The following is an 18,387-nucleotide window of genomic DNA, read 5'->3' on the forward strand; positions in this document are numbered from 1 at the left end:
AATGCACAGCTGGATTATCTCAGTTGGTCCACATTGTTTTGAAACCGTTTGGGATAGTGGGGAAATATGGATTGCTCTGCTCCTACAAGCAATTTGGGTTGAGAATATGGTATGGGGAAAAGGCATTCGCCTTTTGAGTCCATGTTTCACATGCCTAGAATATGAAGCATATGTGATACCCTTAAAGACCTCTTTCATTTTTATTATAATAATACAGATAATTGTTAGTATTCTGTAATAACAATTTTTTCCAGCAGGTCAGCTTGTTTCCCCACAGTCTGCACCAGCCAGCATTGAAACAAAAAATGACGTGAGCAGAGAAAACAGCAGCGTTGATTTCAGCAAGGTAAGACTTTTACCGTCTTGAATCTTTGGCTGGTAAGGATGTAGTTTAGGTGTGTTCAATAAAGCATGTCTCATCTCCGTGTTATGAGTTGTTGCCGGTCATTGTTTCATACCACACATATTTTACTTAGAATAAAAGGGGGGGGATGTTTAATAATGTAAAGTAAACCATTTTTTACCCTTGAAAATGTTGAGTCATTTCATTCCATACCACTGTGAAGACATCATGAAACTTTAGAAGAGACTGTTTAGTGTCTGAGTTTGAAGATTTTTCGAGGGCCCGTGAGAAATCAGCAACAAGGGAATTATCTCAGGCCAGTCGCATCTCTGACAATGGAAGAGGGGAAAAGAGCAATGCTTGTGCCTTGCTCCAAGAGAGAGACTCGGAACATCTTTCTGCAGCATCGTCCAGATGCATGCATTTGCCTTTCCCAGATGCCTGCATTTGCCTGCAACCCCAGAAGCAATAGACAATGAAAGCAGCCCTACATTTCCAAGAGCTAAAGATCCAACTAGTCTTGTACCAGTGGAATCCTCGGGGCTCTTTGGTCAAGGTTCTTGCACTAGACTTCCACTTTCTTCTCATTGGCTGCCCTGTTGTTATTGAGTGGCCTGTAGCTCTGGTAGAACATGTAGCTTTCCACATAGAAGGTCTCAGGTTCAATCCTTGACATCTCCATGGAGGGCTGGGAAAGACCTCTGTCTCAAATCCTGCACAGCCATTGCAAGTCAGCACAGACAATAACAATCTAGGTAGACTAATGGCCTAATGGTATAAGGCAGATTCCTATGTTCCTTACCTTCAAAAGTGGCTTGTGCCAGTTCTTTCTTGGGATGAAGCCCACTCCTTAGAGTGTCCAGGACTAGCTAGCCAATGAAAGAAAGTGGAATCCATCACAACGGGATTCTTTGTTTAGAAACTCCAGTCTGCAGGTCTAAAAAGGTCCACCTGGTCTTGCCCTTTGGCTCATCCACCTGCCCCACACCTTGTTGCCAAATGTGGGGCAGGTAAAAGACACCGCTGGGTGAAAAGGAGTGTGCAGGTGCCATCAGTTGGCAGCCCCTGCAGATCTCAGCATTTTACCTCTCAGCTGATCTTTGGGGCTTGCATAGGGCTGCACAGGGACTTCTGTGCACACCATCATGTAAAAGTGGGTCACCTGACATCACTGTGACATTGGGTGAGTGGCAGGGGATTGTCCACCAAGTGGCGGGAGAGGTAAGGATCTGGCCCACCAGCTGGATCCAGTTCCCCATTCCTGGTTTAGAGAGCCACATTTTATGGCTGCCCCCAGGACTATCCGATTCATTATTTCAATGCTGAAATTTATATGAACATTTGTACTGCCCTACAATCATAGCCAGGGACATGGGTGGTGCTGTGGGTTAAACCACAGAGCCTAGGACTTGCCGATCAGAAGGTTGGCGGTTCGAATCCCCACAATGGGGTGAGCTCCCATTCCTCGGTCCCTGCTCCTTCCCAGCTAGCAGTTCGAAAGCACATCAAAGTGCAAGTAGATAAATAGGTACCACTCCAGCGGGAAGGTAAATGGCGTTTCCATGTGCTTCTCTGGTTCACCAGAAGTGGCTTAGTCATGCTGGCCACATGACCCAGAAGCTGTACGCTGGCTCCCTCAGCCAATAAAGTGAGATGAGCGCCACAACCCCAGAGTTGGTCACGACTGGACCTAATGGTCAGGGGTCCCTTTACCTTTACCTTTACAATCATAGCCACGCCCCCCCCCATTTTTAGTCTTGGCTAAACCCAAGTTCAGATGTCACATTTTCAGAGGCAAGAGTGGCTGTTGAAGCCAGTCCCATGTTGTTAAATTGTGTGTGATGGCGAGGAATCCTCTGTAGTTTTATTTTAGTCCTAATCTGTTACCACTTATGCTGGGGCAATCACTTTGCCTTTGGTACATAGCTCTGGAGTAAAATGGATTCTGGATTACATTTGGTTTTTTTTCTGGAAGATCTGTGCATCAGACTACAATCTTGATTTCTTAGCTTGCTTGCCTACAAGCCGGGTGATTGCAAAATCACAGCCAGGTTTTAGACCACAAGCTAAATCCTAGCTCCTGCACCATGCCATGATATTTCGTTGCTTACTGCAATGAATGCATCACAGCATTGGCATTGAAAGAGCACCAGGGGGAAAAAGTGGAGACCTAGTGCTTGCCTGATTGAGAACCCTTGCCATGTCTTTTTGGAGTGGACAGTTTTCACTACAAAGGTGCCCTGAAAGCACATTTGCATGAGATATAGGTTTGACACCTACAGCCACACTGGTGGCCTCAGCTGACCATAGCTTGGGGTGAACGCAGACTGGTAGCAGGATATTTTCCCCCCAACCATGATTCTCTTCTAAGGGAATTGATGCAAGCAGTGCTTTGAATCCGTTGTTGAATGTGACATCCAGTCAGTGTAACTGAGCCAGAAACTAGTTATGTGCTTGCTCCATCTGGTGCCAGACAGAATATGAGAAGCAGCTTTTTGTACCAGCTGAAGTCTGTTAATTGTGCGTGCAGGGACTAGGAGACCAACAAAAAGGGCATAACAGTAGTCTATTTGGGATGAAACAAAGACATGAAAAAGGACACCTTCATCAGGAAGAGAGAGAGAGAGAGGTGAGGACCTACTCTGGCTATCTTTCTACGGTGATTGCAATCAGAGTCTATTTCTAAATGTCCGTACGGGGTTCAAAACCATGCTATGTCACTGCAGTTGGCAAAAGCACAGATTCTGTACACAACATTCACATTTTTTAAAAAAGCAAATACCCCACAACCCTTCAACTGCTCTGAAAGCTGAGGATAAGCTCCCACATATATAGAACATTCAAATGCAGTTGTGGGGCAGGGAGCAAAACAAACAAATAAATCCAGACAAACATATAGAAAATTCTGCAAGATTCCCAAAGAGAACCTCACTAAATATTACCTTCCAGTTCAAGCCTATACATGCCTGCTCAGAAATAAGTACCATTGAGTACAGTGAGTACCTTACTCACAGGTAAGGTTTGAGGTATGAAAGACCCTAATTAAAAGTGAATTTTAAAAAAGGAAAGTCAGAGAAGCTCTGGAAGATATTTAGGCTCCGGAGAGCCTCCATCAAACATACTGGCCACTGGACAGACATGCAAACAGGATATTGCCTTCCTTTCTCCTCTAGATTATTGACAAAACTCAGACCTTCAGCATGCAGGAATACCATAACTATGCATGTGGGGACTTATAAAACGTGGGGCGTTGAGGGTGACAAACAGCCCTTTATTTAAATTTCAAGTTTCATGAACATTCATTTCACGAGCTAATATTGTGCAGTGAGAAGAATGTTGGATCTAGGCTCAAATCTCCATTTGGCCACGGAGGTTATGGGGTTAGTCACACTCAGACCCACTTCAAATGTCACGCTAAGACAAATGCTCAAACATGTGAGCATTTATGCTCCTAGAAAGGAGATTGTTCCTGTGCTCCATCCCCCTGCTGCTGCGCTGCCACGAGCTAAGCCATTGTTTGCCTTAGTGTGTCCAAACCAGGGATCATGGTTTGACTTGCCCTTAGGCAAACCATGGGCTGTAACCAAGCTTAGTTCTTGGGTTCACAGTCTGCCTGTAGGTGACTGACACAGATGATGCGCTAAGCCAAATCATGACTTGCCTCACTGCAGCAGCAGGGTTGTAAGAGAAGCAAAGTGACCGCCATCACCTTTCTGGGAGCTTGTATTTGCAGCAAGCATTGAACAAGACGTGGATGGTATTTGCTGCCTTGTGTCTCTTTCATTTAGCAGAGGATCTTAGCTGTCAAAGGTTTACCTGCTAGAAGCTCTTCCTCACTGCACCATCTTATTTCCCCAACTGCACTTCCGCAAGCCTCCCATATATTTCACTTGAAGCCGTACAGAAGCCGTACAATCAATATATATGTATGTGTATATATATATATATATATATATGCTTTCGTAGATTTTCACGGGTACAGGAATGCAGGTTTTGGTGTCCTCGGGTGTCTTCCCGTGTAAAAGTTGGGGTGTCTAGGCGACGTTTCGACGAGGTCTCACTCGTCATCTTCAGGCTGGTGCTTTCGGCTTCTTGTTACTGGAACAGAGCAGGATCTCAGTGTTTGAGTTCCTATAAATACTGTTGAGGGGGTGTGGTGTATAGCCTCCAATGTTCTGGGCAGAGAGGAAGTTCCCAGGCTAGTGTGCCTTTTCTTCTTTTGTTCCTTAATTACTTGAGGGATATCTTGAGTGATTTCTTGAGTGATATCCTGAGTACCACTTAGGTGGGTCATTAGGTGTGGATAAGTTGCTAAAGTCTTTGTGTCTTGACCTCTTGAACTTTGTGAAGAGTTTTTCTGAGAAGATGGCTGTACTGCACTTAGTTGTGCTCTGGCTTGGCTTCGTGTATAGGGGCGAGCTGTGGTTTTGTGGCCTGTGTCAGCCAGATCTGTGTAGGGATTGCAGGGGGGTGCAGCATCCGGAGGTGCCACCATGGTTTGGCTACTGGATGGTGTCTGTAATTTATCTGTGGAGAGGGTCTGGGTTTGGGTCTGGTGTGGTTGATTGGTGATGGCGTTCTGTGTGCCTCTGGATCTGGTGTCAGTTTTTGTGGGGAGGGCTAATTTCCAGATGTCTGGCAAGCGGGATGTGTCGTCACGCTTGTTCATGTTGTGAGGGTGTTTCTCTATCTCGATGGCTTCCATGATTATTCTCTTGTGGTGATGTTCCATGTTAAAGAGCAATTTGGAATCTGCAAAATTAATTTCGTGTCCTGTTTCTTTCATGTGTTGGAAAAGAGAGGAAGTTTTTTCTTCTTTTTTGACGGCATTCTTGTGTTCTGCGATACGTGCATTTATTCGTCTGTTTGTTTGTCCAATGTACGTGGCTGGGCAGACTTTGCAGGGTATTTCATAGACCCCTTGGTTTTCCAACTGGATTTTATCCTTGGGGTTTCTGAGGATATTGGCTATTTTTTGGTTGGTGCAAAAGGCTGTTTTGATATTGTGTTTATGGAGGATTTTGCTAATTTTATCTGTAGTGCCCTTGATATAAGGAAGGAGGGCCATGCCATTGTTTTCTTCTGTGTCTTGGTTTTTGGGGGGTGTTTCTTTTTGGATTAGCTTCGTAACCCTGTTTTGCTGGTATCCATTGGCAATTAACACATTTGAGAGATTCTGTAACTCAGTTGTCAAGTGGTCTTTGTCAGCCAGGCGTTTGGTTCTGGAGATGAGAGTCTTGGCTACGGAGTTTATTTGTGCAGGGTGGTGGTGTGATTGTGCATGTAAGTAGCGGTTGGTGTGTGTTTTTTTCCGGTAGATAGTGTGTCCTAGGGAGCCATCAGGTTTTTTGTAGATTAGGACGTCAAGGAAGGGAAGTTGGTTGTTGGCTTCTATTTCCATAGTGAATTGTATTTTGGGGTGTAGGCTGTTGAGATGTGTGAGGAAGCTATCCAGTTTTTCCTTCCCGTGTGGCCAAATTACAAAGGTGTCGTCAACATATCTGAGCCAAAGTTTGGGTTTGTGTTCTGACTTGTCTAAAGCATTGGTTTCAAAGTGTTCCATGTACAGGTTTGCGATGACCGGTGAGAGGGGTGATCCCATAGGTGCTCCTTCTATCTGTTTGTATCTTTGTCCATTGTGGATGAAGTACGTGTTGGTTAGGCAGTGGTTGGTCAGGTCCAAGATGTATTCGGGGGGATTGTATTTGTTTTGAATGGCTGTCAAGGCTTCATTAATGGGCACTTGTGTGAAGAGAGATACAACATCGAAGCTCACAAGTAGGTCATTAGGATGTAGGTTTTGCTTCTTTATTGTTTCTATGAACTGGAAGGAGTTTGGAACGTGTGAAGAGATGGATTCTGCATAGGGCTGAAGTTGCTTGGCGAGAAATTTAGCGAGATTTTGTAGAGGTGAGCCTATGGAGCTGACTATTGGTCTGAGTGGTGTTCCTTCTTTGTGTATCTTGGGGAGGCCGTAGAGTTTGGGGCATCTGGATGATTTTTCTCTGGGGATGATTCTTAGCTGGATTTCTTCACTGATAGGAGAGGCTTTTATTTTGGATTTGGTGGTTTTTTCCAGATAGGTGGTGGGATCTGTTTTTATAGGTTGGTAGGTAGGATCTTGGAGTAGATTTGATAGTTTTGCTTGGTAGTCCGATGTGTTCATCACAACAGTGGCATTACCTTTGTCTGCTGGGAGAATGATTATGTTGTTGTCTTTCCTCAGGTTGGTGAGTGCTTTCTGTTCTTCTTTGTGTAAATTGCTTCTGGGTGGTTTGCTGGAGCAGAGGATGTTGGTGACTTCAAGTCTGATTTTATTGGCTTCATCTGGGTTGATTTTGGTTAGGCTAGCTTCGACTCCGCATATGATGTTTTCCGTGGGGATGCGTCTCGGGGCGACTGCAAAGTTGAAACCTTTGGAGAGTACTTTGGTTTCAGTTGTGGTGAGGATCCTGTCTGATATGTTATGTACTGTTTGTTTCATGGGTTGTTGTGGAGGGTGGCTGGGCTTCTGGCGTTTCTCTAGTTTGTGGAGTTTGTTGGTGTGTGTGTCTGTCTTATGTGAGGTCTCCGTTTCAGCTCTCCAGACGGCTAGTTGTTTGCATTTGTCCCAGAGTGCAGGGTGGATTTTGTTACAGAGTTTGAGGTGAAGAGTGAGCAGATCTTTGTTGGTTTGGTTTAGTAGGTATCTTTTCTTGTGTAGTTCGTTTCTGATTAGGGATAGTTCAGTTCGTTTCAGGATCCTTTCGGTAGCTGGGGTTTTAGAATGGAATTCTAGGACACACTATCTACCGGAAAAAAACACACACCAACCGCTACTTACATGCACAATCACACCACCACCCTGCACAAATAAACTCCGTAGCCAAGACTCTCATCTCCAGAACCAAACGCCTGGCTGACAAAGACCACTTGACAACTGAGTTACAGAATCTCTCAAATGTGTTAATTGCCAATGGATACCAGCAAAACAGGGTTACGAAGCTAATCCAAAAAGAAACACCCCCCAAAAACCAAGACACAGAAGAAAACAATGGCATGGCCCTCCTTCCTTATATCAAGGGCACTACAGATAAAATTAGCAAAATCCTCCATAAACACAATATCAAAACAGCCTTTTGCACCAACCAAAAAATAGCCAATATCCTCAGAAACCCCAAGGATAAAATCCAGTTGGAAAACCAAGGGGTCTATGAAATACCCTGCAAAGTCTGCCCAGCCACGTACATTGGACAAACAAACAGACGAATAAATGCACGTATCGCAGAACACAAGAATGCCGTCAAAAAAGAAGAAAAAACTTCCTCTCTTTTCCAACACATGAAAGAAACAGGACACGAAATTAATTTTGCAGATTCCAAATTGCTCTTTAACATGGAACATCACCACAAGAGAATAATCATGGAAGCCATCGAGATAGAGAAACACCCTCACAACATGAACAAGCGTGACGACACATCCCGCTTGCCAGACATCTGGAAATTAGCCCTCCCCACAAAAACTGACACCAGATCCAGAGGCACACAGAACGCCATCACCAATCAACCACACCAGACCCAAACCCAGACCCTCTCCACAGATAAATTACAGACACCATCCAGTAGCCAAACCATGGTGGCACCTCCGGATGCTGCACCCCCCTGCAATCCCTACACAGATCTGGCTGACACAGGCCACAAAACCACAGCTCGCCCCTATACACGAAGCCAAGCCAGAGCACAACTAAGTGCAGTACAGCCATCTTCTCAGAAAAACTCTTCACAAAGTTCAAGAGGTCAAGACACAAAGACTTTAGCAACTTATCCACACCTAATGACCCACCTAAGTGGTACTCAGGATATCACTCAAGAAATCACTCAAGATATCCCTCAAGTAATTAAGGAACAAAAGAAGAAAAGGCACACTAGCCTGGGAACTTCCTCTCTGCCCAGAACATTGGAGGCTATACACCACACCCCCTCAACAGTATTTATAGGAACTCAAACACTGAGATCCTGCTCTGTTCCAGTAACAAGAAGCCGAAAGCACCAGCCTGAAGATGACGAGTGAGACCTCGTCGAAACGTCGCCTAGACACCCCAACTTTTACACGGGAAGACACCCGAGGACACCAAAACCTGCATATATATATATATATATATATATATATATATATATATATATATATATATATAATGTCAGAGACTTTTTTGTAGAAAGCAAACAATAAATGCAGTAGTAATAGCAGCAGCAGCAATAATAATAATAATAATAATAATAATAATAATAATAATACACTTGCTGGTCATAAAGCCTAATGGCTACTGTTGATTCATTATGCTTTATGGAAACCCCCTCCCCTCTGTAAATGAAATGTCACAAATACCTCATAACTTACCATAAGCCTCCATTGATGTTTGAGGAAACATTGATGTGGTAATTAGGGGTGGGTTCTCAAGGGATTGCTTCATTTGCTGGCCAATTATTTTTGCAGTTGGCGGAGGTGCTGCAGATTCAATTCTTGTGTGTGTGTGCGCGCCATATTCTCCTTTATGGCAAAGGACATGAAAAATTGGCAGGAGAAATGTCCTTCCGGTCTGCATGCACCCACATTCCCCGGAAGCAGCTATGCACAAAAGCGCAAAATAAAGAATGCATTTGCCTGCTTCTACATGCTTCCTTAAGGCCCTGTGTTTTTTGGACTGGTGAAATTTTGATCAGTGGAAATTGGGGAGCATGTGCGCATGCTGTGTGTGTCCATGGAGAAATGCATCGTATACACATGCACATAGTCAGGGGTGCCAGCTTGAATAAAATATTGGGGGGTGTGTCCCCAGGTAAGCCCCGCTCCACATAATCAATTACATGACACAGCACAAACACATTATTTGAATGGCAGTGCCCATCAACTTTTGAGGGGGCCTCAAATATTTTATGGGGAGGGCAAAGGGCCCTCACTCCCTAGGAGTTGGTTCCTGTGAACACAATTCCTCCACCGAAAAGCCCTCCCACTGTATACGAGTCCTCAATTAGAGCCTTTCAATCAAAAGTCACTCGAAATCCCTTCCAAGCGTGTACATATGCTTTCCTCCATCTGTGGCAAACCCCTTTCTGAAAAGTCGTCACAATTTTAAGACGATAATTCCTTGGGACTGGATCGATATATAAACTTAAAATTATTTCCCCATAAGGAATATGTATATAAGATGGCAAAAAAACAACAACACAACAGTGAAAAGGGGCTTTGTTTGGCCTTATGTTTTGGGGGTGGGGGAGATGTTCAAGTTTTGAGAGAGATTTCATGACACAGACAACTCCATTACGCTTAAATTCTGTCTATGTGCCAGAGCCATTGCAAGAAAGCAACTTTGTAAACAGTATTGAAGACACTGCACACTGGCGCTGACAGATGGCAGTGAGATAGACATTAAAATGGTCACTTTAACAGTTTATATTGGATTTGGTCACTGTTTTTGTGTTTAGATTGGTAATGGGAAAGCAAATGGGGAAAAGTATTGCAATTTGAAATTCTCAAAATATGAAGCTGTGATATCAATTTGAACATGTTGTTTTGTGAATCACTGTATTTTCCTCTTCATAACATTTAGAAAGGTACTATAGGGAGAATGCAAATAGAATATGCTTACAAACGCCAGACAGTTGCCACTGTGAAATCAATGAAAGAAACCAAGAAGGGAAAAATATATTTAAAGCCTTTACATAATTTGACCAGTTTTGCTAACTAGGAACTAATCCTTCTAGCAACCAGGAATTTTAATGGCAATAGAGAATCGATGCACAGTTTGCCTACACTTTAGCTTTTATTAAACCAATTTATTCTGGCTGAAAAGTCAAATTTGATTTCAGTTCTTTTGTAATCAGAGTGAGAAGGAAAGGTAGGTATTCTAGAATATAGGCAAATGCAAAATTGTAATTTGCAAATCATATCGTTAACACTTTGGCCAGAAATGGCGGAACTTACCAGAAGAATAAGAAATCAAGATAACAAACTTTTTATAAAAGAATGGGAATACAGTGGTGCCTCGCAAGACGAAATTAATTCGTTCCGCAAGTCTCTTCGTCTTGCGAGTTTTTCGTCTTGCGATGCACGGTTTTCCATAGGAATGCATTGAAAATCAATTAATGCGTTCCTATGGAAACCGCCTTCCCCCGACCTCTTCTGGCGGGCGGCATTTTAAAATCGCCCGGGACAGCGGAGGACTTCTCCGCTGTCCGGGGCGATTTAAAAGCCCCTGGGAAGGCAGGCAGGGGGGCAAAGGCTTTCTCGCCCCGCCGCTCGGCTTCGGGACATCGTTCCGATGCCGGGCGGCGGGGGGAGGCTTTCCTGCCCCACCGCCCGGCATCGGGACGATGCCCCGAAGCCGGGCGGCTGGGGGAGGCGTTCCTGCCCCACCGCCCGGCATCGGGACGATGCCCCGAAGCCGGGCGGCTGGGGGAGGCTTTCCTGCCCCACCGCCCGGCATCGGGACGATGCCCCGAAGCCGGGCGGCTGGGGGAGGCGTTCCTGCCCCACCGCCCGGCATCGGAATGATGCCCCGAAGCCGGGCGGCTGGGGGAGGCGTTCCTGCCCCACCGCCCGGCATCGGAATGATGCCCCGAAGCCGGGCGGCTGGGGGAGGCGTTCCTGCCCCACCGCCCGGCATCGGGACGATGCCCCGAAGCCGGGCGGCGGGGGGAGGCTTTCCCGCCCGGCCGCCCGGCTTCGGGACATCGTTCCGATGCCGGGCGGCTGGGGGAGGCTTTCCTGCCCCACCGCCCGGCATCGGGACGATGCCCCGAAGCCGGGCGGCGGGGGGAGGCTTTCCCGCCCGGCCGCCCGGCTTCGGGACATCGTTCCGATGCCGGGCGGCGGGGGGAGGCGTTCCTGCCCCACCGCCCGGCATCGGGACGATGCCCCGAAGCCGGGCGGCTGGGGGAGGCGTTCCTGCCCCGAAGCCGGGCGGCGGGGGGGAGGCTTTCCTGCCCCGAAGCCGGGCGGCTGGGGGAGGCTTTCCCGCCCGGCCGCCCGGCTTCGGGACATCGTTCCGATGCCGGGCGGCTGGGGGAGGCTTTCCTGCCCCGCCGCCGGGCTTCGGGACATCGTTCCGATGCCGGGCGGCGGGGGGAGGCGTTCCTGCCCCGCCGCCCGGCATCGGAACGATGCCCCGAAGCCGGGCGGCTGGGAGAGGCGTTCCTGCCCCGCCGCCCGGCATCGGGACGATGCCCCGAAGCCGGGCGGCGGGGGGAGGCTTCAAAAGCCTTCCGGGGGCTTTTAAATCGCCCCGGACAGTCCGGGGCGATTTAAAAGCCCCCGGTTAGGCAGGCTTCAAAAGCCATCCGGGATAGTGGGAAGCGCTTCCCTGCTATCCCGGACCGCTTTTAAAATGCTGGCGGTGGGGAGCAAAGCCTTTCGCCCCCGCCGGCCTTCCTGGACCTCTTCTGAAGTCCGGAGGGGGGGAAAAGGCTTTGCTCCCCACCGCCAGCATTTAAAAAAAGGTCCCCGAGATTTCCCTATGGGCTTTCGTCTTGCGATGCAAGCCCATAGGGAAAATCGTCTAGCGAAGCGTCGCAAAAACCGAAAAACCCTTTCGTCTTGCGGGTTTTTCGTCTTGCGAGGCATTCGTCTTGCGGGGCACCACTGTAGTTTGTTGAATATTTACAGATAAATTGTAAACAGATAAAAACACTGGCAGGATTATTGTAATAGCCTGCAGCTACATAAGAGTATATATATATATATATATATATAAAGAAGATAAATAAATAAGTTAAGTAAATTTGGATATGCAGAAGAAATTAAAAAGAAATTTAAGGAAGCACAGAGTGGAAAGGAAGTAAAATTTTAAAATGTGAAAATGATTGTATGTATCTGAAAAGTATAAATAAAATTTTAAAAACCAAACAAAACCCCCACTTTGCCCAGAAAGTATTGATATTTTTAATTACTAGTTAACAGGGCTATACCATGGCCAGAACATATGCCATATGCTATTAAGGCATAACTATTCAGGTGGCGCTGTGGTCTAAACCACAGAGCCTAGGGCTTGCTGATCAGAAGGTTGGCGGTTTGAATCCCCGGGTGAGCTCCCATTGCTCGGTCCCTGCTCCTGCCAACCTAGCAGTTCGAAAGCACGCCAAAGTGCAAGTAGATAAATAGGTACCGCTCCAGCGGGAAGGTAAACGGCGTTTCCATGCGCTGCTCTGGTTTGCTGGCCACATGACCCAGGAAGCTGTATGCCGGCTTCCTCGGCCAGTAAAGCAAGATGAGCACCGCAATCCCAGAGTCATCCATGACTGGACCTGACGGTCAGGGGTCCCTTTACCTAACTGCCAACTATTATGCATAACTACCTATATTTTGCTGTTGGTATGACTACACGGAGGAGGAATTTAGGGCATAATAGAGCCATTGCTATAATATGGTACCTATCATCCTTACATTTGTATTTCTAAAATAAAAAAATTAAAAAATGCTAATGCACCACTGTCAATCCCTGCATAGTTACAGAACCACTTCCCTAGTTACTGTTCAGGGATCAAGAGGTTCTCCTAAGCTCTTCCATTTCTCAGTCTGATTACCCTTCAGAAGGCGCTAATTAGGGAGCTCTGTTTACAGTTTACCTTCTTAGGTTGCATAGGTGGAAAATCCTCCTTCAGACTCGATTCTAAGCGTGTTTTGTGGTGAGAGATAACCAAAGACTGCCAGTTGGCAGCTTCCCAACATTGCAAAGACTTGTGGCCAATATAATCCACTATGCTGGTGGCGCTCGTTAAGAAATCCGAAGGCTGACAGACAAGGGAAATTATAGATGACAGTCAAACATTCAGGGAAGGGAAATGCCACTGGCTGATTTCCATTGCCCATTGATTATTTCTATTAAATTAATACTGGCTTGTTTGTGGAAGATGTTAGGAGGAAGAAGATCCAGGAACATTAGCCATGCTCTTCCCTCCCTGCATATTTTCTCACATTCCCCTGCAGCTTCCTCTGCCTTTTGGTGGGGAAAGCTTCAGAAAAACCATTCAAGCCAAAGGCAACAGTTTTCTTTGGGTGAATGTAATCTGAGCAAAAACTCCCACCAATATACCTGGGGTGGAGAACCTGTGGCATTCCAGATGTAGCTATACCTTAGTTCCCATCAGCCCTAGCTAGTGCACAGGGAGTTTTTAAAAAACATGTACACCCCTCTTTGCCTAAAGGCCTCAGAGTGGCTAGTAACATAGAACAAGATTGTAGCCACACATTACAAATGAATGAATGAATCTTTATTTGTGTCAGCCATCGGCCATAGCATTAAAACAACAATACGATATACAGTGGTACCTCGGGTTAAGTACTTAATTCGTTCTGGAGGTCCGTTCTTAACCTGAAACTGTTCTTAACCTGAAGCACCTCTTTAGCTAATGGGGCCTCCCGCTGCTGCCATGCCGCCGGAGCACGATTTCTGTTCTTATCCTGAAGCAAAGTTCTTAACCTGAAGCACTATTTCTGGGTTAGCAGAGTCTGTAACCTGAAGCGTATGTAACCCAAGGTACCACTGTACAAAGAATAGAAATAAAAAGTCAATTATATAAAATGCATTTTAAGGTTTTGAATCAATAGTCAGATAGTGGATCTTATTCTGATTGCCCCAGCTAAAAACCTTGCAGCCTTTGCTCTCACCTGCTCATCTTGAGCTGCCAAGAGAAAGGACACTGTGGCAGTAGTTGGGCGACCTGGAATGGATAATAAAAGAGGGGTGATAATCTCATTCCTCAAGTCTTTATAAAGAGTGCAAGCCAGAAGGGCATGTGCCACCGATTCGGTAGTGCCATCTTCACAGGGACATAAAACAACACAAAAGATTAAAAATAAATATTGGCTTACAACTCATAAGAAGTAACTGCAGCATCAAACAATTCAGTTCCCTTCATCCAGAAACCTGCATCTACACCAGTTTCCTAAGAAAACAATGATGTGGCTAGGCACATCTCTGTGGGGAGGACATTCTGTGGACATGGAGCCATCACTAAAAAGGCCTTGGAATGGGCTCCTGTGCTACTTGTGAGCTTCTAAGTGCTGTTGGATTGCAGGTTCCCCACTCCTGAAATATGCCCCTGGAAAACCAAGGCTTGTCCCATTTTGCAGGATGTTTTACAGCGCATTTAACAGTTGATAGTGCATTGCATTGTAGCTTTGGCATGTATTGAATCAGCTCAAATCCCAAGCTCATTTATTTGTAAATTATTCTCATAAATTTCCGTGGGACTTGCAGCCAATGACCACAATCCAGCATAGAATTAAGCATATTGAATCAATAATCTTAACATGCCTAACTCTGTGCTGAACTACGCCCAGGACTTCCCTGATAACGTTGCTCTTTGTGCCGTAGGACAGAATACATTAAGACACATTGCATATCTTCAGTACAAAAGGACTACTAACCAACTTCCTGTTGCATCATTAGGCAAATGCTAAGACATGAGTTTGACAGGGGGGAAAAATTCAGCTGATTAACCAAGTATTTAGTTTGTTAACATTAAATGTAGTTAGGTGATTGCTGGGGCTTTGGAATGATGACAGCAGGTTTCTTGATGAGGTAACTTAATATTTGAAAGTAAAGTCCAGCATTTGCTGTGCTTTAGCAACAAGAAATAACCGCCAACTTTGTAGAGAAGGGGTGGAGGCCTTGCGTCCCTCCAGATGTTGAAGTACAACTTGCAGCATCCTTTGCCATGTCATGCCATGTTGGATGGTGCCAATGGAAGTTGAAGTTCCACAATATCTGGAGGGTTGCCCCTGGATTAAGCAAAAATTCTGCTCGGAATACAAAAAGGCATCTGTTTCATAGGGCTAAAGACTTCCTTGATTAACTGATAATGCTCTTTGAATCTGCAAAGTTTTCACTGATTGATCATGGCAGTTAACATATTTGAGATTGCTAATAAATAAACAAATGCTAATCAACAATTGCTAAGTTGTTCCGTAGTTGGTGATCAACGATGTCATAAACTTACTGTGTCAGTGAAGTGAAAGAAAACAAGTTTTTGCATTTATTTCTGGTCTCTTGTTACTTCCCACAAGTTTCCGCTCCCCTCTGTGTGATGTCTTCCTTTTTCTACACATGATCAGGTTGACCTGCATTTCATGAAAAAGATCCCTCCTGGAGCAGAAGCATCAAACATTCTGGTTGGCGAGCTGGAATTCCTGGACCGTGCTGTAGTGGCTTTTGTTAGGTTGTCTCCCGCCATGCTGCTTTCGGGACTAGCAGAAGTTCCAATCCCAACGAGGTGATTTTATAACCAGAGCCGAGAAAGAAAGGCACATTTCCCAGTTCACAAACAAAGGACCAGGACCTAGATAGGCATTGCGAATGCTGCACGGAAGCCTCTTTGAATCATTTTATATGTCACACATTTCCATATGTGTGCAGTAACAAAGTGCCAAACTCTGTGTAGTTGGTTAAGAGCGGTAGACTCGTAATCTGGGGAACCGGGTTCGCTTCCCTGCTCCTCCACATGTAGCTGCTGGGTGACCTTGGGCTAGTCACACTTCTCTGACGTCTCTCAGCCCCACTCACCTCACAGAGTGTTTGTTGTGGGGGAGGAAGGGAAAGGAGAATGTTAGCTGCTTTGAGACTCCTTCGGGTAGTGTAAAAGCGGGATATCAAATCCAAACTCTTCTTCTTGCCTGGATGGAGAGAGGGGCTTGACAGAGGACAGCCGTCTAGAAACCTAACTTACACATGGCTGAAATGTAGCCTGAAGCAGAAAGTTAGGAGCCCCATTTGTTGTTTCCTTCCCTCTTTTTTTGCCTCCAACTCCATCCACCATTGACATGTGATGTCTGGAAGGCTGCCCATGAGGGAATGCATTCCTTTGCCTGGAAAATATCCCCTAACCCCTGTGGTAGGAAATACATGAGCCTAAAGCCTTCTCCCAGACTTGCTGCCCATAGGAGCTGCCTTTGACTTCAGAACAGGCCTAATTATCTCACTAAAAACACACTTGAGTCAAGCTTTTGTTTTGTGCATCCATTTTTAAAAGAAATCCTTCCGTTTCAGGTCACTGTTTTTTAAAAACGCCACAATCCATTCAGTCTAGCTAGAAACACTGTAGGGGTTGTTTCTTTTTGCTTACTTTTAGTTTAACCGTGTTAGAGCTACATAACTGGATGTCCTTTGAATATTTTTGCTTTCCATTTGTTTGTAGATTTTTATTTATTCTTCTGGGACCTCTAGGAAAAGGCCAACAGTTCCATGAGATTGGCAGGTCAATTGGAACCTTAATGACAGATGAGGTATTTATCTATTAACAGCAGTTAAAGCTTACTTAGAAACAACCTGTTTAAACCTAAAAGTAAACCTGTGTTGAGATGTTTTTTGTCTCCCAAGTATACCTAAAACACTTTGCTTGAATTGTAGGTAGCAGCTTTCACATTCTGCTTAAATCAAACTTCAACAATAAGCAAAGAGTTCACTATGCTAAAGTGTATTTTTTGTACATAGAAGACTTTCAGGGAAGTAAGTTGCATGCTTTATGTAAGCAGCTGTGTGAATGTGTGGGATTTTATATGCCCTCCTTATAAGAAAAGTCTCATGTATTTTCTTGTGTCTCTGACAGGTGTTTCATGATGTTGCCTACAAAGCTAAAGATCGTAATGATTTGGTTGCTGGGATTGATGAGTTTCTCGACCAGGTGACAGTTCTTCCTCCTGGAGAATGGGACCCAACGATTCGTATAGAGCCCCCCAAAAATGTTCCCTCTCAGGTTTGTGTACATTTCATGCTGTTGTTGTTTTAATGTGAAGGGACTGTTATGTACTGAGTTGAATAGGATCCAAAATGCAGCAGTCTGATTGGTCCTAGAACAATAGGATTCAGGATGCAGCAGTCTGATTGGTCCTAGAACAATGCAGCAGTATGATTGGTCCGCAGGAGCCACCCAATCCAGCTCCAGGTGGAAGTGAATCCACAACCTGATTGGCCTACAGGAGAATCCCGGAATTAGCCAATCACGTGCAGCCCATTGTGTAAATAATGTATACAAAGCAGATATTTTGGGGAACATTCATTCCTCCTCACTACTATGAGCTTAATAAAGAGCATGAAATCCACTCTTAACTCCAAGTATATTTCAGGGACTAAAGCAATAAAACCATTCCATTTTTGAAACAAGAACGGAGAACAGTATATCTCCATTGTCGCTTCTGCACACACCGCCACTATCTTAACGTTCTTGAAATATTCCTCGAGATATTCCAAGCAAAATCCCTATCCTGTGCAAACAGGTGATTAGGATTTTGGATTATATAGCTGATATAAAATCAACGGAGCACATATTAGCTCAGGGGCCACATTCTGTCATGGATAGACTTCCAGGAGCCATGCACCAATATAGGGTAGTGCCTATTGGCAAAAAAAAAAAATGAGTGGTACAATGGCTGTGACTTAACTCTGTGCAGTAGGATTTATTCCACCCATGCACAACTCACAGGCTTCTCTCTCGCCACACACACACACACACACACACACACACACACACACACACACACTTTCTCTATCCCTCCTGTTCAGGCAAATGAGTTCAAGGACACATTTGAAGCAGTTAAGAACACTTGAGGTGGGCACAGAGTAGGCCTGGTGAAAGGTAGTATCTGGGGAGAGTCGTGAGGTCTGATAAGAGAGACCTTGGAGCTCCATTCAGTGTTCGGACTTGAGGTTACCCACCTGTGTTTTACTAACCATTTCTGCTTTTATAGAGCAGGGCATCCATTATATTTATTTTTACTGGTGTTACCCTTTTGACCATACAGAGGCAAATGTTTTGAATCCACGCCCAGCCCAGCACACATAGCACATATGCTTCCACCCCTTGTTTACAGAGCCCCGTCTTGTTGGGCGTGAGTGAAACATTGCACATAGTGATATCACCTCAGGCATCTTCTTTAACCAAATGCTTCGGGGACAGACCTGGGAGAAAATGTGGGGTGGTGACAGCAATTGCATCTATGGTGGTAACATGTCATTGGGCCCTTAGTAGGTGGGTAGTTAAGGGATATGCTCTGTCATGCTCAAGCCGTTCCCA

General features: G+C 45.4%; 1 protein-coding gene across 8 annotated transcripts in view; it reads left to right on the top strand.

Moving 5' to 3' along the window:
• The window catches only part of SLC4A10 (solute carrier family 4 member 10), a 158,708-nt gene that overhangs the window by 104,981 nt on the left and 35,340 nt on the right, over window positions 1-18,387 (top strand). For 3 of the 8 annotated variants that reach the window (XM_081928670.1, XM_081928673.1, XM_081928672.1), the window contains 5 exons: window positions 255-346; window positions 2,874-2,972; window positions 15,434-15,591; window positions 16,513-16,600; window positions 16,924-17,070. In XM_081928670.1, the coding sequence (XP_081784796.1) occupies window positions 255-346; window positions 2,874-2,972; window positions 15,434-15,591; window positions 16,513-16,600; window positions 16,924-17,070 (584 nt within the window). The remainder of the gene's footprint in view (window positions 1-254; window positions 347-2,873; window positions 2,973-15,433; window positions 15,592-16,512; window positions 16,601-16,923; window positions 17,071-18,387) is intronic. The other 5 variants (XM_081928674.1, XM_081928677.1, XM_081928676.1 and 2 more) reach the window with 3 other exon arrangements.

Source organism: Podarcis melisellensis (assembly GCF_964234715.1).
Source record: "Podarcis melisellensis genome assembly, chromosome: 1".
Classification (NCBI taxonomy): Eukaryota; Metazoa; Chordata; class Lepidosauria; order Squamata; family Lacertidae; genus Podarcis; species Podarcis melisellensis.